The following is a 23,681-nucleotide window of genomic DNA, read 5'->3' on the forward strand; positions in this document are numbered from 1 at the left end:
TTTGGTTAACCAACCTGTAAGAGTGGGAGATCTCGCGAAACTTTGTAATACATGTTCACATGCTGACCATGGAATAATATAGTTTTTCTTAAATCTGTATAAATGAAATGGAAGTTTGATATGAAAAATGTATAAAATATGGATTAAAATAAAAATTATATTTAAATAAATATATTTTTAATGGATTAGAATAATTTAAACATAATGATTAAACATAAAATTAATAAAGTTTTATGGGTTATATATGCTATGGAGTAAGCTTAAAATATGAGTTTTATTAATGTTCGATTGAAATGTGATTCTGCTTTGCTTTGTGCTATGTTTACTGTTAGGACCAATGTTTCTTGGATGTTTCGTAATTAATGAAATACTTGTCTTAATTACTGTGAAAAAATCAGAGGTTTAGAGTTACTTATATTTTGCGTCAAGAGAATGCATGTGCTGATAAGTTGACTAATTTATAATTTATTATTGGAGAATCTTTTCATTGGTATAATAGGATACCATCTAATATGTTCTTATAATTATTTATGAATAGATATAGTTTATCTATGTATTGTTTGTTTTTGTTAACATATGAGTTTTAGTATAGTTCCCTCATATTTTTGTATTTTTTTAATAATACATTTTTTTTTATATGATGACAAATAATTGTTGTTACTTAAATATCAAGTTGCATAACGATATCTAACATGAAAACTTTTATTTAAAGTAAAATAAAAATTAATTAGATAAATCTTAACTAAACCACATGTCTTTAGTCATTATCTAATATTTTGTATTTGATTATCCTAATTATAAAAATCCATCAATCAAATTTAAATTATTGATCATTGAATAAAAAATATATAATTCCTACAATACATATATTTAATAAAAGTATGTGTTAAAATTTAACCGATAAGTCTAAAGTGTGAATATGTTGAAATAATATCGTCAAATTATTATAGTGTTTATAGATAAATTACAATTTGTACACTTCAAAGTTCAAATCAATTAAAAATATTTTTAATATAATTTTAAAATAATTGTTATATACGTTAACAATCTTATTATCTATTGATTTATGATAAAAACAAGTCCATACAAACTAAAATGCACTTCAAATTAATATTTTATAATTTTATGGAGAGTTTTAAGAATATATTTCTTTTTATGCCGAATAGAAAGGTGTTATATCTGAAAATAACTTTTGTAGAATTTCCCATTTTCCTATATTTCTTCTCTACGGTTTTCAATTTCTCCAAAACCCAACATTTTTTCTTCACTCATTGCTTCTCACACTTACTTCTCCGTCTTCCTAATTCACCCTTTTCAGAAAACCTTACCCGTGATTCCTTTCAGAAAACCCTAGCTAGCTTCCATGGCGTCCAAGAAGAAACATTCAGAGGGAATCGCCTTGTTGTCCATGTACAACGACGAGGAAGACGACGAAATGGAGGTCGACGACGACGAAGAAGATGCAAGAATAGGCATGGAAGAAGATGCCGCTGTAGATGTGAGATTTGCAGCGGAGGAAGATTCCGCCAATAGAACAGCTGTCCCTGATTCAGGTAAGGAGGGCGCTGATGAGGGGGCTTCAACACCGCTGAATAACAATTTGGTTTCTCCACCGCCGGAGAAACCTAGGATTAGTCGGAAAGGGGCTCTTACGATAGTGGATTATGGGCATGACGAAGTTGCGATGTCACCTGAGCCTGAGGTACTTCTCTATGAAATTAATTGAAAATTGTTCACTCTCCTAAACTAGATATTTTGGATTGTAAATGAGGTTGTTTGCTGGTTCTGATTGCAGGAGGGGGAGATATATGGTAGCGGTCGAGTCATGTTTGGGGACCAGCTTCATGTCAATAATGGTTAGTTTAATTTTTGTTTGGCCTTTAGTTATTATTTTACTAGCTAACTGATTAGCAAGGTTCAATTTGTTTGATCATCTCATCATATGTTTTAGCTTCCCACACATGTTTGTGCTGATACTAAATGCTAAAAGGGATCAATTGACTAGTCTTTTTTGCTGTCCAGCAATATTGCCTTGCTTTGTAGTTTTGTCATGCTGTCTGTTTATTCCAAATGAAATTTTGGATTTCTACAATTCACTAGTAGATTTATCTTTTCAAGAGAGCGAGTCTTGGCACCATGTTAAAGTTGCCCTTTGTGACCTGTTGGTTGTAGGGTCAAATCTAAAAACACCCTCTCAAAATGAAGTACAATGACCTTCCCCCATGCCTTCGTGAAGCATTTTTGCCACCAGGGCACGTTAGTTTTATTTTGTTCTTATCATTCGCAGATGACTTGGTTTGGCTGGTTGGCTAAGAATAATGAATCGCAAGCTACTGGGTAATCATGATTATAACTAAATAATTGATTCATTATAACTAATCTGTGAAGTTCTGTATGATATATGTTGATGCATGAGAAATTGCTTCAGGTCATGTCAAGGTTTTATTGTCATTCCGTGCTCCATGTTTTTAGATTTTTTTTATAATTATATGTATATAATTTAAATTAAATTATATTATATAATCCATAGTTATTAGAATGTTATGATTCACGATTTGAATCTTACAATTGATAGTCCAGCTTCATACCAACTGTATCATAGGACAAATCTTAAATGACTATATTGTATTGTACGTGAATGATTTTGTGCAATTTTGTATCATCAATTTCAATCATACGATTTAACTATTTGTTAATTTCTTTTAAATTTTTTTGATCAATTAATTCTCTTGAAAAAATTGAAAAGTCATATAATCTTAAGTTGTTAATGAAAAGAAACTGAAACATTTTTTTTATCTTATCTTATTTGATTATTCCACTACTTTATCATTCACTCATTCAATGTATATACTCTGTTTAGCTATTTAATTTAATATCTTTCTTTCCATTCTTCTAAAGTAAAAGCTTTACAAAGTCATAGAATTAATTTCTTTGATAAGACTTCTAGTTAAGTTATTTTATCTACTTCTGGTTTCATTTTTTTTCCCATAGAACACTATATATCATCTTTATAATTTATTTGATTAATTTTTCAATGTCTTTCAATCTTACAACCCTAAACCCATCTGAAAATTATGATTTACAACTAAATATTTAGCGCAGCAATTCACAATTCATATATCAGTTTGATAGCCTTGCTATAATTGCTTTAAATATTTCAGAATAGTGGCTATCCTACTATCCTACTGTAACATTTTTGGGGCTGGCTGCGTTGTGCTGATATCTGAGATTGAAAACAATGGTTCATGCATATTTGCAATATTTTTTCCTCATTGGTACTTGTGGATCAGATTATGGTTTGGTTGTTTTTGAATTTTTTCTTTTGAAATATTCTGTATACATTGTTTTTTTGTGAACGAGGTTGATAAAAAAAATTGCTTTGATGATTTGGTTTCACTACTTGTTTTGCTTTGGAATGGCTGTGTAAATACAATTGAGAATAATAGCATGTTTATATTCAATTTTCTGAAGATGCTATTGCCTTATTTATTCAATTACATTACTATTGTTGTAGATGCATTTCTTTTGGCATCCTAGCGCCTAATCCAACATGTTATTGCAGGTGATTCGGTAGAGAGAACACCATTAGGAACAGTCCATGTTTTGACACCTAGCAATCAAGCTAACACTCCCCAGTTCACTGAGTCATTGAAATCTGATTCCTTGAACAATGATGCTGTGATCAAATCTGATGATGCAGAATTGGGTGAAGGAGATCAAGATGATCAAAGATATGTAGATCCATTAGATAAATTTCTTCCTCCCCCTCCAAAAACCAAATGGTCAGAGGAGCTACAAGTAAGTTCTGTTAAAATGGTTTAATCAGTATCAGATTGTTGAATACCATTTTGATGTATGATAAAGTAGCATGTATTGCTTACTGCTTTTACTTTGGTCAAATCCTCTGTTTTTTGTGGGGGCATCATAGTTAGTAACTTAGTAGAATCACAAGAATCATAAGATTCATATCCAATTTGATAGTTCCTAAAGCCATATTGATTCAAATTGAAGTTATTAATGTTGAAACTGAATTTCACTCAGAATCACTTTAACTGCTTGCTAGAGTAATGAGTTTAGGGTTAATTGCGTGATTTGTGCATGTCAGTTCACACACAGAAAAGGTTCTCTTGCATGTAGGTGTGTTAAAGTGAGGGAACCCGACTCACACGGGCTAGTTAAAAATGGGCCAGTTCTCAACCCACTATGAGTTGGTGGGTTAGGTGGATTGACTTACTAAATTTAAAAAATATAAAAAATATGTACATTTGAGCAATTTTAAATTGGATATGATAATTTCTAACACTTAGTAGCTAATACAAACTTAATTTAAATGTCAAATACATAACTATGTAGCAAATAGGAGTCTTAAAATAATTAAACATTAAAATCCCTTCAAACAATGCTGTCAAAAATAGACGTCTTGAAAAACCAAAGTTTCAACCTAAGTAACTGAAATTAGTGAACAACTTTAAAGTAAGAAGTATTATTAGCGAAGAATATATTTTTGAAGTATTATATCCTCCAAAACAATTTTTTCTTTTTGAACATTGTCATTGTCTTCATCTACAACAAAAACAAAACATTAGCGAAGAATATATTTTAGAAGTATTATATCAAGAAAGCATTGAAAAGTAACATAAATTACCAATATTTTCAAAGCCATGTAACCAGTTTTGGATTAAAATGGGTTCTTGAACATTGTAAGGAGGAGGGAAGAAGAGTAGAATGATACTTGTTAAGCATGTGGGCACAATGCTAAATGGCAGACTCACTAGCAACAATTGTTATTGAAATGCTCAACACCTCACATGCCAATCTACAAAGATTTGGATAACGTTCTTGAGGATCTTTCCAATAGCTGAAAACATCGAACTTTGAAAAATATTTTGGCTCAAGTGGTGTTTCAATCAAATAAAGATCCAACTTAGACTTGCAAGTGACATTAACATTTTCGCTCACATAATTGACATATTCCTTTGACAATATAATAAAAACATAATAAATTGATTAATTAGGATTAAAGAATAATAATAACAACATATAGCAAGAATTACTAACTTACTTATATGGCTCAATCTATTGGTTTTCCTCTATATTGAAATCTTGTTCTATTGGAGGAACAAGTTGGGACATTGATGCATTTGATGAATTTGACCTTACTCTCACATATTCTTTAAAGAGATTGTACATCTTGCCTCTTATATGATAAATATTTTCATCACAATGCAAGAATGACACTGTACTTACTCCCATACTTTCCAAATTCTTCCATCATTCTTTTGGCCATGTATTTCATCAATAGATCATCACCTTTGAGTGTTTCCGTTGACAAGCATTCAATTTTCCATACTTGCATGCAGTATGTATTAGAGATTGGATAACATGCGTCTGAAATCAAGTTGGTTATTTTGTTAAATGGTCTAAAAAGTACACACATATTCTCTCAGCTATTTTCCACTCATCATTTGATAGACAATATTTGAAATTTCAATCATGAATAGTGAAACATCTAAGACCACTTTCAAGCAAGAGAAAAGTAGAATTCCATCAAGTAGGTACATCCAACCTCAAGCCCACCTTAGTGTCAATGCCTCTAACTTGGACAACGCATTCTTTAAATGCTCTTTTTCTTGCCTCTGACCCTTTCACATATTTAATGTTTTCTCTTTTCATAGACAACTCAAGTTCAGCCGCTTTTAAACCCTCTTGAACTATAGAATTCAAGATATTTTGAAAGTTTAATTGTTCACCCAAAATTTGTTGCATACGATCATTAGCACGAAAATTGTCCAAAGTTATGGAAAATATTTTCCTATCAATTCCCCATTTAGTCAAGCATTTAGACACTTTATTTGCTAAATCATGATCCATATGTGGAGGTTTCATTTTACACAAAGCAAGAATCTTACCATTCAATCTTCAGTTGTTGTCAACAAAATGTTTTCTTAAGCAAATATATTCCCCTTGATTACAAGTAGTGCAACAATCAGATGCCAAACGAATTCGGTTATGAAATTTATTCTTCATGCTTTAATTTGTCCTTCATTTCATGATGAAATTTCCACATATGAAACAATTGTATTCTTACTCACATGCTTTACATCTGGATTTAAATATGAAAGCAATTCCCTAATGCATTTTCAACAAATTTAAATGGCAAACCATCTTTAATGGCAGCCATTTCATGATCTCAAAAACACATTTGTGGTCAAGTTCCCCATCCCTTAACTTTTCGATATGGTTAGTTATCATTCCACCTAAATCTTGTTATTTTGGGTAAATGGTGCATTTTTTCAAATAACGCAATAATGTTGAAGCGCCTATTCTAGACCCATCAATTACATACTCTTGCCCATATGTTTACATTTAGCCTTTCCTTTGACATGTTTCACACCAATGTTGGAATTTTTTTTTTCCAAACCTCATGTACAAATCTTAGCTTTCTTGCTCTCCTTTTGAACATCATCATCTTCTTTGTTAATTGGATTTGGTTCCATATGTTCTTCATTACTTATAAAATCACCATTAATGCATTTCATATTGACACTTTGATGGAAAGTTTCAGATTCCATATAACAATATTTTGAAAAAAAAAATTGATTGCTTATTTAAGAGAAGTCACAATCAACTTTTACAATAAAATTTAGAACAAAGTGTGCCGTTAAACAAATATGGTTGAGAGTCAATGAAGGAAAAAAATGAAACTTGGTTGAGAGTGTGACCACTTCATGGTGAGTTGGGGTTTTCTGGCAGACTGCAAACAGTGACTTGTGGTGTTGGAAGATGATGCAAACAGTTTGAACATTAGACACTCTAGTCATGGAGCCTTCACAAGGTTCAGAGCTTCAAGCAAGAGAGACAAATGGAGGAGGGAGAGGATGCCAATGCTTGAGGAGGACCTCAATGTCATGAGGTTGGGAGCATTGAGTCGAGCAAGAGGATCAAGGATTCTTCTCACATAGTGCCACAAGACGGCATCAACATGGGTTGTTTTGTTTTAGGATTAGGTATTCACAAATTATGTATATTATAACTTGAGTTTCCTTTTTAATATAAAAATGGTTCAACTCACCATCAACTTCTGTTGAACCTATATAACTCCCAAATTGAATGACTCCAGTTCATTTTGACCCGTAATCGGCAAAACTTCTGTTTTTTCAACCCAATTTGACCTGAACCCATGGTAAGTCAGATTGGCTCACAGGTTCCTACCCATTTTTAACACCCTTACTTGCATGGTAACTTTTCTTGAGAAACATGATTTTAGGGTTTCTTAAAGTAAATTTTTTGTTTGTGATTGGATGGAAAGAGACAATCTTTTCCTGAGGTTAGAAACTTGGAATCGAACTAAACTCAGGTGATGAAGACAGCGTTACAGTGCTGTAAGCTTGAAGATGAGAGTGTAGTTGTTTAGATTTCACTATTTTTTGGGTGGAAAGCAAAATACTATCTTAAGGCCCAAAACCTAAGCTCTTTAACATGATTTAAATTAGTTGAACCAGCCAGATTAATTCATTATTTCACTTGGTCTGATTAATTCATTTGATGATTAGAGGTTTTAATTAAAAATAATTCATATTATAATACTCTTGTTTAAAAAAAAAGATGTTTAGGCTTTAAGGAGAAAAATGTCATAGCAAATAACCTAGCCACATTTCCTCCTGCTTTTACACCCTGTTTGGCTGAGGATGGAATTAATGTAGTATGTTTAGGTTGAGAAGAGAGTACAAATCATTTTTAAAAATGGTGGGACCTATTGTACTATTTCTCTCACCTATTTCTACTCATCTCTCTATCTCCATCTCTTATCTATTTCTATTTAATCTAACACTTAAACTTCTAATTTATTTCTCATCTACATTTTTAATAATGGTGGGACCTATTGTACTATTTTTCACCTATTTCTACTCATCTCTCTATCTCCATCTCTTATCTATTTCTTTATAATCTAACACTTCTAATTTATTTCTCATCTATTTCCAATCCACTAACTTATTTTCATCCAAACTATTTCTCTCCACTCTACCAAACAGAGCATTAAAGGACTTGGTTTAGAATTTCATATGGTGCAATTTTAAAGTAAGATAAATTTGTGGGCTTTATAAGAAAGGAAACCGTCTTGTTACCTTAATATGGGTTCCTTTTCTACTGTCGAGAATGCGAATATCTGGGCTGCCTACTAGGGGCATGAATGAATTGAGCTATTTGTGAGTTATCAGATATCTACTTATTAAATGCTTGTTCAAGCTTGTTTGTTTAGTTATGCAAATAAGCTCGACCTTATAATTAGGCTCAATAAATATCCAAGCTTAAGTTTTGTAGATTTGACATGAACGGCTTGCGAATAGCTCATATACATGAGTGGGCATGTCTGTTGTTTTTGAAGCTCTTTGTTATATGTTTATATCACTTAGATAGTTACAATTATATTTATTAAAAAAATCTTAAAGATTAAAATTTTGTTTATTAACATCTTGTATGTATGTATACCAATTTCCTAAAGCCAATTTTTGGGAATTATACTTTCAATGGATGGTTATAAATGTACTTTTAAATTTTCATCATTAAAGATTTCATCTTCAATCTAAAGTCATCTTTATGAATATAAAATTATAAAAGATTTTACTTTACTTTTTATCATGAAGTTACTACTCAAGACATACAAATTTTATGCCATACACAGTCAAAGAAATATTTGTATTAAATGTTCTATCAAAGTTCCATTTTTCCCATTTAACGAAAGTGGGAGAAAAGAAAATGTCCCTGCCCAACCTTTCTTTAGCTTTTAGACATTGCATTGCATTCATTAATCAAGTTAAATTTTATGTTCAGGATAGTGGATAGGATCTAGGATGTTTTCATTTTCTAGCTTTCTCTTTGATGGTTTAGTAGCTTTCAGACATTGCATTCCCTTTACATCATTGTCTTTGACTTTATTTTATGACAGAGAAAAATAAATAAATTCCTGGAGTACAAGAAGGCTGGAAAAAGTTTCAATGCAGAAGTTCGTAACAGGAAGGACTATCGAAACCCTGACTTCTTACTGCATGCAGTGAGGTACCAGGATATTGATCAAATAGGGTCTTGCTTCAGTAAAGATGTATTTGACCCTCATGGATATGATTCAAGTGACTTCTATGATGAAATAGGTACATAACTGCTGCTTCTCTGTCACGTTTTGCTATTTTTGTGTCTACTTGAGTATCTCTGTTGCATAATTAGATTCGTCTACATTTTGTTTTTCAGAGAAGCAGGTCTGATTGTTGGCTTTTTATTCCCGTAAACTAACTGTTAATTTCAAGTAGATTGCAGACCTCCCATATATTTTTTATTTATTTCAATGTTAGAGTTTTTTTTTAAAATTATCTGTAGAATGTTGTCTTGTCCTACATATTTTTTTGGATATCAATGATAGGATTTTCTTTAATTTTTATAAAATAGAAATGTGTTTTCTCTTGTTTCATAGACACGTTATTGTTTAGGCTGACTTTCAGAGATAACTTATTAAAGTTTGTTTTGGTCGGAGTAATCATGTTATGCTTGGTGGTGAAGTTTATTTGACCAAACCAAGTATTGTGAATGACTTAAAAGAAATCGTGATTTCTTTTGTTACGCTACTTTAAAGATGCCTCTGATTTTGGGTTTTTTCCTGCACCCTTTTATTGTCAAATTTTTTTGGTCTTTACCAAGTGAACAAAAATACTTGTTTAGTTTACGCTACTATTTTTGGTATGTTAAGGTTTAGTATCATTCATGGCATCAATTTGTAATTAGTTGTTTGTAGTATTTTTCCGGTGTCAACTTTTTACAGATTACTTAATGTCAGGGATGTTGTAGCGTCATTGCGAATTACCATTAATAACTTTTTCTCCTGTCTCTTAACTATAACAAAGCAGAAGCTGATATGAGGCGTGAAAGTGAGAGAAAAGAGCAAGAGAAGAAGAAAGCACAGAAAGTTGAATTTATTCCAGGGGGCACGCAGCCAGGGATTGTTGCTACCGCTCCTAGGATTAGCATGCCTGTTGCAGGTTCAGAAACCTCTTAATTTATTTATGCAGTTGTTGTGAAGTCCTTCATTAGATGTGATTTCCGCATCTTCTTTATTATAGTTTGACTTCTTTTTTGCCGTAGGTGCTTCTGCTGTGACTGCAAGTGGTTTGCCTTTGGTGCCTCCTACAGCTGATTCTCGGGATGGTAGACAGAATAAAAAATCAAAATGGGATAAGGTAGTTTATCTAAACACAGGCAATACTTCAGAGACATTCTCAGTTGTGCTTATGAAATTTCTGTAAATGACAGGTGGATGGTGATAGAAAAAATTCTCTGCCCTCTGCGGGGCAAGATTCTGTATCTACTATCGGGGCTCATGCGGCACTTTTATCTGCTGCTAATGCTGGTGGTGGATACATGCAATTTGCGTAAGTTGTTTAACAAACAGCTTTGAACTTTCATATACATTGTAGTTCTATCTTCATTCTGATTATGCTTTCAATTTCTAAGATTTGATTTTTGGTTTGACACGTTTTATTGTGCAGAGATTTTTGAGGTGTTCGCATTTGTCCACTTTTAACATGAGAAATCAAATCTATTGATAAAAAAACTATAATCTAAATTAACATATCTCTTGCAGAGGTTTTGAAAATGAAATATCGATTTTGAATAATCTGTCATCTATACTTAAATAACATGTTTCTTTTTAAGGTCAATGTTATTTGATTTTTTACCTATCGAGTCCAACAGTCACGTAGCTGATTTCACCTAGAGAGATAAAAAAATGCTGTGGTTGATTTTATTCCATGAAATTGATAGTGAAAATGAATGGAATACCCAGTTCTGATGACTGGCAATTAGCTGATGTTGTGTTTGATTGGATAAATGTTATTTTGTTGATCAGGCAACAAAAACGGCGGGAGGCAGAGGAGAAAAGATCTAGTGAAAGGAGGTTGGAGAGAAGATCGTGACCCATTCGTTGTGGCCTGTTGTAACGAACATGCATATACGTAAGCCGTTGCTGAGATTTTTCTGAAACAATTTTGTATTTTATTAACTTTGGCAATGATAGTAGGCACTTGCTGTATATTCTCAAACTAGAAAAGAAAGTTCTTACTCTAACTGAGCCTTTAGCTGGGGTAATTATCCAATTCCAGTGCTTATCCCATGATCTCGTTGATTGATGGATTGGGGGTTCGTTATTCATGTTTGATTTATTTGCTTAGTGCTTACATATTTTATTAGTCTATTGTCATTATTCCTGTGTGGATCCTTTTGTGAATATCAAGTATTGGACCTGCATATCTTATACCTTAGGAAAGTTACCACCCTTATGTACTTCCTCCAGTGAAAACTTCTTCCTGGGAAAAAAATGAAAGCTCTAAATTACATATCTATATCTATATATATATATATATATATATATATATATATATATAGTTTTTTTTGTCATGTCCAAGCTTCATAGGTTAAGGGGGCGTTAAATATGTTCTCATAAGAATGTATATGAAGTAAATAGCGCTTGAGCTGAGACTCTAGATGTCAACATGCAATATATTATATAACCAAGTTATCTTCCATTATATAAAATTAGCTAACAAGCTATATTGTATGAATAGTGTTGAAAAGAACAAAGTATTCAACACAGTTTTGCCGACACATTCTGTTTTATCATTTAAAATTTATTCACCTCTCTATAAGAAAAATGTTAAGACCATATTTTGAGGCACCATTTTGAATACTCTTTTGGTATCACTTAAAATTTATTTAAAGACTAAGAAATATTTGTTAAATAGGATGGGAGATTTTTAATAGATTTCAACTAAATATGTTTGAACTATCTGTTGTGCTTTCTGAGAACAAAACTGGAATGCTTAGAAACATGTAATTAATGGCATGGGGCTCTGTTCAATTCAATAAAAATATTGACAGTAGTTATTCGATAGAATCAGTGCTTACAGTAATTCAGCAGGAATTTATTGCAAAAATTATGGAAAGGCATTTTTACAAAAAACGAGGTTTAGCATAGGAAGACAAAAGGGAATGGTCCCAGCTAGGTATGTAGCACGATACGGTTCAGTGGATTGTAGAAAATTGATTTGTTCGAAGTGATTGTCAGTTCAAAAAGTAGTACTCTCTTTCTGCTTTCCTCCATCTATTTGTTTTCTATAATACTTTACTAAAAATATGTACTGCTATTATATTTTTTAATACATATTTTATTGTTAGATAAAACTTAATCAAAATTATAAAGTATCGTTTCTTCTACACATGTTCCCTTGATAAAGTCGAGAGAAACCCCTCACACGTCTGTTTTTGCTTCTTTGTTTTATCAATTTAATAAAAAATTATTTTAAAAATTCATATTAAAAAAATAATTGGTTGAATTTGACAGTATATTTTTTAATATGAATTTTTAAAATAATTATTGTAAAAATTAATAATTTTATCTAAACTCTCTTCACCTGTAGATAGACCTACAAGCATTGCATGCAGAGTCTTTCTCACAGGGCGATCAAACCTTGAAATTCAATAATTATATTTCTGAGAAAAAAATCATCAATCTTTTTCTACCTAAAGAATTTATATATTTTACTTAATTATAGAGAAAAATGAAATTAATCCTCTTTATTTTTAATTCGTGAGGCTTTTCTAATTAAAGTAGTTAATAGATTTATAAGGCAAAGTAATATATCTTTACCCAATCATATTTGTAATGATATTCAAATAATTGAAGAGGAATAAGGGTATGCGCAACATCATATTATTTATATTTTGTTTGGATTATCGAATGAATGAAGAAGTAGTAAAGAGTAAAAGAAAAAGAAAAGTGAAATTTTATCACTGTTTAGATTAGAAAAAATAGTAAAAAAAATAATAGTAATTTTACAAGAAAAAATATTATATTAACCTAATAATTGTGATGGTGTGATATTTACATATAATTTATTTTAATTAAAATTTGGTCATATGAAATAATATTTGTTATGATTAATTCGTTCCCTGAGTCAATGTTCCGTCAAAGATATACTTTATTTTATACTTAATCCAAAATTAAATTAACTAGAATTTGAGATTATAATTTGAGAAGTGGTTTCGATTAAGGTTAAGCTAAAAGGAACTAGACAACCTAGTTACTTCAATATAACATTTATCTAATGAAAATTAAACTGTTAGTTTAGATTTTGAAGATCTACATTAAAAACATAATAGTTATATTGATATTTTCTGTATTACATAAAAATGTTTAATTATTAATGAAATTATTTGTTAATATAATATATTAATACATCGTAGTATCATTGTCATGAATTCACAACGTTTACATAAGTGATGACTTAATATTTGAGTTCTTATAAATTATGTTAATTTTAGGATGATAAAAAAATAATAAATATTAAGAAATAAATTTTAAATAAATTTAAATTTTATAAAATCGATTCATAAAATCAAAATTTTCTATATAATAAAATATTTTTATCTTTAATCGATATGAAAACATATTTTTCTTATTCATGTTTGATCATATTTATTTATAAATAATTACGATTTAATAGAAGGTAACTTGATAAACCTAATCAAAATGGATAGATGTTAAATAATTTTGATACATATTACTAAGTAAACATTAAGTCTGATTCAATATTATAAAATTAATTTATAAGATAAATTTTATATTTAATATATTATTAAATATTTTTATTTTTATTAAATAATCATAAATAAATAGTGGTGATATATTTTTTAATTGTCTTTCAAAATATTTAAGATCAGATTCTTGCATAGGTTACCATTACCTCATCTCATGTGGGACAGCATATGAAACATGTTCACATTTTCTGCCAGCACTTTTGTGGGGGAACTCAAAGTCAAAAATAGTCTTTTACTTTTACCTATGCCCTTATTACACACCAACAAAATAATTAGAAAACAAAATAAAAATCAATTTTATAGATAAAAATAATTAGTTATTATAAAAAATATTTTAGAAATTAAAAAAAATTCTGATTTTTAAATTAGTTTATATTATTGTTAAATAGTTTCTAAATTGGTATCTAATTAGCAAACAAGATTTTTCTATCAAATTTAAAATCTAAATAATAGTAACTAATTAGATAATAATTTAGAAACTATTTAATAATAATAGAAATTAATTTAAAAATTACTTTTTTAGTTTTTAAAATAATTTATAATTTAGTTACTATTGTAACTAATTATATTTTATCTTAATTTTGATGATTTTGTTTTAGTTTTGTTTTAGTGAAGATCCCAATCAACACAAAAGAGTGTTACATCTTGAATGCAAAATCCTCTCCATTCTGTTATGAGGCATCAACATTTTCTAATATTCTTCATATTCAAGTGCACCTTCACTCTCTAATCACATTTTCTGACAACCTTCTGCTTCCTTTCAATTTGCCTATCATGTCTAAACCACTTTGGTATCCACATCAACTCCTCAAAATCATCATTCCCTTGCTTTTTTCCCCATGCAGCTAGGCCCATTCAATGAAAAAAAGAGAAAGCAACATGAAAGGAAAAGAAAAAGACTCTTCAAGTAATCCCACATATATAGTTTTGTTTCTCTTCTAAAGGCTAGCACTACCACTATGGCTCCTCTTTTTATGACTAACTAATGATTTTGGTTGTTAATAGGATATACTTAGGAATTGTGCCTTAATACATACCTTTGTACCATTATTTTGCTGCTTTTCTTCACTTTCTTTCTCCATAAAGATAACTTACTACACCTTTTTCAGACCCCTTTCATCATGTGGGATGAAAATGCATATTGTGAGGCCTCTTACTGATTTTCTTAAAATCACTTGCATTGAAGAAAAAAAAAAAAACACTTTGAATATTCTCTTAAGTTATTAAAAGCATTTTATACCTTCATTGATCTTTCTTAAGATGTCTATAATAAGATAAAGATGATGTAACAAATGAGAGAACGTGTTTAGCAAATGAGTAAAGCCAATAAGTTAGAATATTCACTAACATGCATAAAAAATATTTTAACTTGTAATAATAACACGATAGAATGATTGTTTTAAAGAAAATATTTGTTAGATGGTATTTCGGCAACAAGATTAAAAATATTCCATTTATTTAAATTTAAACTAAAACATGAAATCTTAAATTGCGTCTTTTTATTTATAGATTCATCTCCTCCCAATTACTTTAAATAAAAGCTTTCATGTTAGGCATCACTATGCCACTTAAGATCTTAGCTAGGCTGACACCTCAAGTAACAACAATCATTTACCATCACATGAAAAAAATATTATTAAACAAAAGAAAAAAGAAAGAAAATACAAAAATACGGGGGACTAGACCAAAACTCATATGTTAACAAAAACGATACATAGGTAGACTATACCTATTCATAAAGAATTCTAAGAACAGACAAGGTGGAAGTCTATTATACCAGAGAAAAGATTCTCTATGAAAAAATCCCAAATTAGCCAACTTATCAGCACACGCATTTCCTTCACGAAAAATATGAGTAACCGTAAACCTAATTTTTCCATAGTAATTAAGACAAGCATTCCATCGATTACGAAACATCCAAGGAACATTTGTCATAGCAGTAAACACAACACAAACCAAAGCAGAATCACATTCCAGCCAGACATTAGTAAGCCCCATCTTTTGAGCTTCCTCCATAGCATGTATAACCCCATAAAACTCAGCAACCAGAGCAGTCTGAATTTCAAGAAACGCAGAAAAAGCTCCAATAAATTCCCCCATACTCCCACAAAAAATACCTCCACAAGTAGCAAGACCAGGATATCCCCTAGCAGCCCCATCAGTGTTAATTTTAACCCAGCCTGGTGAAGGAAACTCTCATCTAAGAGGAAGAGGACGTAGAACTTTACCAGTACGAGTGTTAATACCAAAAAACTTTAGCACATTGAAATCAAACATATCATTCTTCATTGAAGGTTTAGACGAATTACCCACTAGACTAGTTAAGTCTAACCAAAATAGTCCTAGAAAACTCAATCTTATCCTGAAAATGAGCATAATTCCTCATACGTCATATCATCCAAATAAAAAAAGTTACCACAGTTAGCTTAATTAATTTAACCAACGAACTACCATCACTCTTAATAAAAGAAAGAAGATCATCCTTATTAGTGACTCTTTTTAATATTAAGTTTCAATTAAAGAAAACTTAGGAGAAAATATTTTTGAAATTAATTTTGATAGTCTTTAATTATCATATTTTTATTATTGGGCATGAAGAGAGTAGTATTAATACATTTACATTTTTTTCTTCATTATATTGGTCTCTTAATAAATAAGTGCAAATATAATACTTTTAAAACCTCAAAGAAATGTGTGTAACGTAAAATGTAGTGACAATACAATGCTTTAAAAACAGATTATTTGAAAAAAAAAATTGCTGAAATGTCAATGTAATTTAATTTTTTTTATTGAGTTAATACATTAAATATGATAATATAGGTCCACTATTACAACCTATTTTTTTAAAAAAAACCATTTTTTTTAAATGACTTCTTTATTTTGTTCAGGAAATTTTAAAACCAGATTTTGTAAAAGAACTAAAATTTGATTAAAATCATTTTATTTTTCCCTACTTCTCATAAAATAATTTATTTTAAATTTAAATAAAAGAAAACAAGTAGTAAATGTACGGTTAAATAAAAAAACATAATTCCACTAAGATTATGTGAGAGAATAATAAAATTTATCTTTTGAACAATTTCTTACTAAAGGTGCAAGTCATACCCAACATCAAAGGACACAAGAACTTTATTTGAGAGGAATATATCTTAAACAAAAAATTAATAATATTAAAAAAATAAAACATAACTATAGCCTATTTTGGTAACTTTCAGTTTCACAAGCAAGATAATTATGTAAGTTAACAAAATTTATAAAAACCCAAATATCTTTTTAATTTAACTCATAACTTCATTTTTCTTCATTATATCATAATTTAATAAGCTTCACTACCTTGTTTTTTTAAGTAATTTTTGTATGATTATAAAGTAACGATTAAATTATTTTCTTAAATCTCCAAATATAGTAACTAGTTTTTTTAAGGGAGAATAATAACTAGGTTATTTATACAAAATCATTCATTTTTAATCTAAAAATAGCTCAGAATTGAAGAAAAAAATACACAGTTATATCTTAAAATTCTAAAACAACCCAAATTTAGAAAAAAAATTAATCACATTTTAAGAACATAGAGAGTATTAATTAAAGTTTATTGAAAAGTAAAAATTGTAAATAATTTTATTAGCTAAGAAACATGACTTAGAAAATCTTATATAATTTAAAAAAAATCAACAATGGAAATAATAAAAAAAGTGTATACTGTTTAAAAATTAAAAATGTGTTACGTTTATATCATGAACAATTTATTTGGTAATGTAAACTAATTAGGATGGTAATGCGAACTCTTTTGTCCCGCACATATTTGGCGTTTAACCTGTAAAATGTGGGTCGACTTGGTCCACTCTGCATAAGGAATGTGGATTCATTTTACTCATCCATCCCGCTTAAGAGATAGCCTGCAAACTTGTGGGTGTGTGTGAAAATATATTTTTTTTAAAAATTAAAATTTCATTAATTATAAAAAAAAATAGTTCTACCGTTGAAAAATTAAAATTTCATTATGTTTCAATTCATTCAATTAAGATAAAAAAAATATAAAGAATTGAAGTATGAGGTTGTTAGAAGACTTTATTAAAAATAATTAAAGTTTGTTTTGCATATATTTTCTCTCTATATGTAAGTAAATGTATCAAAATATATTATCAAAATTTTTTTATAAAATATTTTATTGAAATCTCTTCTTTTTATTATACGTGGAATGACCTAAACAAATCAATGAACTAGATTAGTCCCACACTTTTTGATAAGTCTTGTCCCCACATTGTGATTCCTAAAACTAAGTCTACATACATTTGATTGTTTGTTGTACTTATAATTGTTTGTTGTAGTTACAGAGACACAAGGGCATTAAGTTTGGTTCTTTAGTGTATTAATGGTTTTATTCCTTTTACTACGTAAAACTTATGATACCAATAATTAAAAACTATTTTATAATATTTTATTGAAAATTAAAATTACTTTAGATACTAATAATTTTTTAATTTTTAAAATAACATTTAATTTAATAATTGACTAATTATTATTTTTAAATAGTTGTTATTGAATAATTTTTTCTTAACTATTCCATTAACTTAAATCGGTTGAATATAAATTTTAAAATATTAAATTCAAATTATACTAAATTGGTTAGGTTCAACATAAATCCGACCCAAAGAAGTAATGTTCAAATCTACTTTTGATTTTCAGAAAAAAAAACTCAATAATTATCTAATTAGAGTACATGACAAAGTAATTTTTTCATAGAAAGATATTCATTTTATCTTTAACATCTTAATTGTATAATTAATTATGTAAACTAAATAATCAATTAACCAAAATTTCATTTAATTCTTTAAAACCACAAAAACTATTATTCTTGCTGTGTCATTGATTGCGGACATAATACATGATATAATATAAAAATAAGTTATTTTTTTTTATCAAATTAGATAATTTTAAAAATTATACATTTTCACTCTACTAAAACACTGTATACTTAATTTAATTTTATGTTTATGGGTGGAAAGACTTTGCATGCATCTCTCCTAATAAAAGATTAAATAAATGGGCCACATTAAAGTTTGTGTTCAGTAAAAGAAACAAAAGGAGAAATGACACAAAATATATGGTATTATCTTCATTTAACAGCATGTTAGTGGTAATAATGTGTGTCAACCCTCACATTTACCCTTCTTCTGTCTACTTAATGTCCGTTTTTTTCACCTTCTCTTAATTTTTAATTAATTTTCTCAGGATCATGATGCACTTGAAACTCAGAAACTCAGTTCTGCAGAATCTGAGTTGTAAAAAATTAATAAGAACTGAAAAGCAACGGTAACATTTTAATTCAGAATTTTGGAAGTTCCTCAAGGGCCACTTTGGGGACATGGAAAAGTTAACGGCACCGCACCTTTAACTTGTATAAATAATAAATCAAAAGCAAACAGAAAAAAAAAAATGACAAAGATTGATGTTGTGTTGAACAGTGCAATTTCTCTACCTCAGTTTGTGTTCTGTTCTGTTCTCACACCATTTTCTCACTAGTGTCTCAAACTCTGGATTCTTCTCACCCACTCTCTTTCTTTCTTTCTCTAAAAAAAGTATTCTCTTTCTCTGTCTTGCTCCCATCATTCCATTGGCCCTTCTTTTCTCTTTTTCAACTTCCTACATTGACTAACTCTCCCTCTCAGTATTCCAACACTGTAGACCAAAGACTACCTTTCTATCTACCTTTCTTTCTCTCATTCTCTCAAGGTTGTATTTCATAAGCATTGAGGTTTGGAGGCAAAAATAGAGTTGCAAAGGAATGATGGCAGCTCCCAAGCCAGAGGAGATAAGCCACCCACCAATGGACCAACTTCAAGGCTTAGAGTACTGCATAGACTCAAACCCTTCATGGGGTATGGTCATTCTTCCTCAACTGCATTTTCAGCTTCATTCAAAGATTGAACTTTTTTTTGTGTGTGCCATGAGAGTGATGTGTGTGTTTTCAACTGTGAACAGTGGAGACAATAGTTTTGGGTTTCCAGCATTACATTTTGGCCTTAGGAACTGCAGTCATGATTCCTTCATTTCTTGTGCCTTTGATGGGTGGAACTGATGTAAGTCATTCCCAACTTGGACACCTTTTGCTTTGTTTCTTCATTCTTTTTAATATTATTATGTATGGTGAAGTCCTTTGATGTTGCCAAATCTCTACTGAGGAGGATCGGAGGAACTTTTTGTTTTGCCTTTACATTGTTTCTTTGTTTTATATATTTTGTTTTGGCATATCGTAATCATATGCTGAAATGAGCTGGTTGGGTCCCACAGAGAAGAAAATTGTTGATCCTGAAAGTGGTCTTAGTTTTAATTTGCATTGTCCTATATAGAGAATTGATATTGATATTTCAAACATTGATATAATGATTCAGGATGATAAAGTGAGGGTGGTGCAGACCCTGCTTTTTGTTGAAGGAATTAATACACTTCTGCAGACACTCTTTGGAACCCGGTTGCCAACTGTGATAGGAGGGTCTTATGCATTTATGGTCCCCATTATATCCATAATTCACGATTCCTCATTGACAAGGATAGAGGACCCACATTTGGTTTGTACATTTCTCTAATATTTGGTTACCACATTTCAATTATAAGTCAATTATACTGTAAGTTCTGCACAATACAATGTGAACAATTTTGCTTCTTCAAAGTTCCGTGTAAGGTAACATTTTCATTAGGCCAAAAACACTTGTAGCCTGTTGAATAGAATTTGAGTTTAATCATTGAAATTTATTTCAAGAGATTAAGCTCTGATTCCTTTTATTTGCCTGCAGAGATTTCTTAGCACCATGAGAGCAGTACAAGGGGCAATGATAGTGGCATCAAGCATACAAATTATTTTGGGTTTTAGTCAATTGTGGGCCATTTGTTCTAGGTAAGCTCTGATAAGTGAAATGCATATATATAGATATTCTTCCTATTAGGAAAAGCTCAAGTCTCACATTGATTATTTAACAGGTTTTTCAGCCCACTTGGAATGGTTCCAGTAATTGCATTAGTTGGTTTTGGGTTATTTGACCGAGGCTTCCCTGTGGTATAACAATAACCTACGTGCTAATGATACAATTTATCTGTGATCTAAGTTAAAAAAAATTATCCATCTCTCCTTGGATCTTACTTTACCATTGTTTTTGGAATTTTTTCAGGTTGGTCATTGCGTTGAAATTGGAATTCCCATGTTAATTCTGTTTGTAGCCTTCTCTCAGGTATCAATCAAATTCAAATTTATGTGAAGTAAGCTAATTAAATTAATGAATATTTCAAATATCTTAAGTGAGCATTTAATGCTTCACTCTGAAATGAAGTGCTTCTAACAGAAACATTCTGAATTTGAAATCTTACATGATAATTATGTGGTGAGGGCCACAGAAGGGTCTTTATTGTGCATGTCCAATGTTTGCTGATTTTTCTCTATCGTCAATACAATAATTTATGACAATGTTACATTACTTTTTCTGTTTACAGTACTTGAAAAATTTTCATACTAGACAGCTACCAATACTAGAGCGATTTGCTCTACTAATATCAACCACAGTGATATGGGCATATGCACATCTCTTAACAGCAAGTGGAGCATACAAGCACCGTCCTGATTTAACCCAACATAACTGCAGAACAGACCGGGCCAACCTCATTTCTTCTGCTCCATGGTTGGTACCAAAAACATCTCTCAAAATAGTTGAGTTTTTAATCATAATTTAGGTGCATGCTGCACTTTTGAGCTGTTGCCATTGACTCTTGAACATGTTGCCACAGGATAAAGATCCCATACCCTCTTGAGTGGGGTGCTCCAACATTTGATGCTGGTCATGCCTTTGGAATGATGGCTGCTGTTTTAGTCTCCTTAATTGAGGTCAATGCATAACTATTCAAAGAAAAGTACCAGCTACACTGTCTCTGACATTCTTCTTCTAACACATTATGTATTATTGGTTAACAATTATTCAGAGTTATAAAATCATGAGTGTAACGAGATAAAAAGTGAAACTCACAAGATTATGTATTATTCAATAAATTTCAACTAATAACAAAGAGTTTTTGAAAAATGTGTTACTATCATTTTTGTTACTAAAGATGGCCCTTATGGAAATTCAAAACTGTTGCAGTCAACTGGGGCATACAAAGCTGCAGCACGACTAGCAAGTGCAACACCACCTCCAGCTCATGTTCTGAGCCGTGGTATTGGTTGGCAAGGAATTGGAATATTGCTGAATGGCCTTTTTGGAACACTTACTGGGTCAACAGTTTCTGTGTAAGTGCCACTCTTCAATTTTTCATAGTTTTCAATTTTATGTGCCACGAATTGATTCTCATAGGAGATGATCATCCTTGACAGAGAGAATGTGGGGCTTCTAGGAAGCACTCGTGTTGGGAGTCGAAGGGTCATTCAAATCTCTGCTGGTTTTATGATATTCTTCTCAATGTTAGGTGAGTGGCAAATTATGGAGTATATTTATCCTATATTAACTTCCTTTCCGCAACTGTTGAGCAGCTTTCACTTTGCAGTGCACAATTAACATATTTCTTGTTCAGGAAAATTTGGAGCTTTATTTGCATCAATACCCTTCCCCATTTTTGCAGCTGTATACTGTGTTCTGTTTGGCCTTGTGGGTGAGTATCACCACTTCACCTATGGTTTAGTTTAAGCATTTATTTTCTTCCTCCCTCTCTCCTTTTATGACAATTTTCATTTTTGCAGCTTCTGTGGGGCTATCATTCTTGCAATTCACTAACATGAACTCAATGAGGAACCTCTTTATTACTGGTGTAGCCCTTTTCTTAGGCTTTTCTGTTCCTGAGTATTTCAGAGAGTACACTTCAAAGGCCCTTCATGGTCCTACTCATACAAGAGCTGGATGGGTGAGTTTCTTGTTTCATCTGTACAAACTCATGAAAAACCAACCAACTGTAACTGCCTTAATATGTGCATGTTTGGATAACCATTCTAAATGTTCTTTTAGAAGGTTATATATAACGGTTATCCAAACATGCACCAGGTCCAAATGCATTTTCATAGGAACTGCTACATCTATCATTTTGAGTTCTTAACGGGATCATTCATGCATGTCACTTGGCCTATGTCATAAAACTCCTTATAGAAGTGAAAAATTGTGCATGTTCTGCTACTAGAACATATCATACTAATGTAGAAAATGATACTTATTTTGTGTTTCCTTTGTTTTTTTTCAGTTTGATGATTTCCTTAATACTATATTCTTCTCATCACCAACTGTTGCATTGATTGTTGCTGTGTTCTTGGACAATACTCTTGATTACAAGGATAGTGCCAAAGATAGGGGAATGCCATGGTGGGCCAAGTTTAGAACATTTAATGGAGATAGCCGGAATGAAGAGTTTTATACCCTTCCTTTCAACCTCAACCGTTTTTTCCCTCCTAGGTAGGAATTTTCGATGTTAGAACAGGAAAAACATCATTTCCAGACAAGGTTGCATGTGGTTGGTGTGAGAGTGAAGAAGCATCAGTGATAACTGTGTATCATATTGCTGAATTTTTGATGGAGAAATTGATCATAGGCTTCAGAAGATCAAATCTAAGTGTTTTCACTATTCCTTGATCCAATTTCATGCAAACACTGACATAATTTCAGCTACAGTATTTGTTTTATCAAGACATGTCAGATCCAGTTAAGAATGCATGTTATGGTCTCTCTGTCGTGAAAGAGTTTTTATTTTATTTTTTTATATAGTTTATAAAAGTATATAATCATATATTATACATTGTGTTATTATTCCTTCCTCACTTTTTCGTTTAAAGAATTCCATTATTGTTTCATCTAAATCTAAAGTTTTGAAGAAATGGTGGTGTGGCTTAATGGACTGTTTAATCCAAATAACACTTTTGAGTTTTATGAAGCTTTGCTCTAAATTTAAAAATTGAATTTCTCCTATTTATTTTATATAAACCATTTTTTTAGACCTGACTTGATTAACAAAAAGTTATTAAAACTATTTTAAAGAATTACTCAAATTACCCCCACATTATCACTAATTACCCTAAT

At 30.7% G+C, this 23,681-nt stretch overlaps 2 protein-coding genes across 3 annotated transcripts; both read left to right on the forward strand.

Moving 5' to 3' along the window:
• Positions 1 to 1,164: 1,164 nt before the first annotated feature.
• LOC137823100 (transcriptional regulator family protein) lies at positions 1,165 to 11,289 on the forward strand. The gene is made up of 8 exons (XM_068628222.2): positions 1,165 to 1,702; positions 1,796 to 1,856; positions 3,563 to 3,798; positions 8,948 to 9,149; positions 9,897 to 10,028; positions 10,132 to 10,226; positions 10,300 to 10,418; positions 10,895 to 11,289. The coding sequence occupies exons 1-8, from the start codon at positions 1,364 to 1,366 to the stop codon at positions 10,959 to 10,961; spliced, it is 1,251 nt and encodes a 416-aa protein (XP_068484323.1). The 5' UTR covers positions 1,165 to 1,363; the 3' UTR covers positions 10,962 to 11,289.
• Positions 11,290 to 19,072: 7,783 nt separating this feature from the next.
• LOC137823101 (nucleobase-ascorbate transporter 2) lies at positions 19,073 to 23,328 on the forward strand. Of its 2 annotated transcripts, none has more exons than XM_068628223.1 (13): positions 19,073 to 19,520; positions 19,624 to 19,721; positions 20,034 to 20,210; positions 20,436 to 20,536; positions 20,620 to 20,695; positions 20,808 to 20,867; positions 21,127 to 21,311; positions 21,418 to 21,514; positions 21,768 to 21,913; positions 21,998 to 22,089; positions 22,195 to 22,272; positions 22,361 to 22,521; positions 22,852 to 23,328. In XM_068628223.1, the coding sequence occupies exons 1-13, from the start codon at positions 19,427 to 19,429 to the stop codon at positions 23,062 to 23,064; spliced, it is 1,578 nt and encodes a 525-aa protein (XP_068484324.1). In that variant the 5' UTR covers positions 19,073 to 19,426; the 3' UTR covers positions 23,065 to 23,328. The 2 variants fall into 2 exon arrangements, with proteins under 2 accessions (XP_068484324.1, XP_090151231.1); XM_090295105.1 differs by having other exon boundaries at positions 19,078 to 19,520; positions 20,034 to 20,323.
• Positions 23,329 to 23,681: the final 353 nt, after the last annotated feature.

This window comes from Phaseolus vulgaris, chromosome 9 (genome assembly GCF_051622355.1).
Source record: "Phaseolus vulgaris cultivar YP4 chromosome 9, ASM5162235v1, whole genome shotgun sequence".
NCBI classification, from domain to species: Eukaryota; Viridiplantae; Streptophyta; class Magnoliopsida; order Fabales; family Fabaceae; genus Phaseolus; species Phaseolus vulgaris.

What these genes read in the sequence shown, in the direction of transcription:
- LOC137823100 (XM_068628222.2), top strand. Translation starts at nt 1,364, where the DNA reads ATGGCGTCCAAGAAGAAACATTCAGAGGGAATCGCCTTGTTGTCCATG. An exon ending in CGATGTCACCTGAGCCTGAG is followed by an intron (nt 1,703 to 1,795) that starts GTACTTCTCTAT and finishes TTCTGATTGCAG; the next exon opens with GAGGGGGAGATATATGGTAG. An exon ending in GATTAGCATGCCTGTTGCAG is followed by an intron (nt 10,029 to 10,131) that starts GTTCAGAAACCT and finishes TTTTTGCCGTAG; the next exon opens with GTGCTTCTGCTGTGACTGCA.
- LOC137823101 (XM_068628223.1), top strand. Translation starts at nt 19,427, where the DNA reads ATGATGGCAGCTCCCAAGCCAGAGGAGATAAGCCACCCACCAATGGAC. An exon ending in AGACTCAAACCCTTCATGGG is followed by an intron (nt 19,521 to 19,623) that starts GTATGGTCATTC and finishes AACTGTGAACAG; the next exon opens with TGGAGACAATAGTTTTGGGT. An exon ending in GATATTCTTCTCAATGTTAG is followed by an intron (nt 22,090 to 22,194) that starts GTGAGTGGCAAA and finishes TTTCTTGTTCAG; the next exon opens with GAAAATTTGGAGCTTTATTT.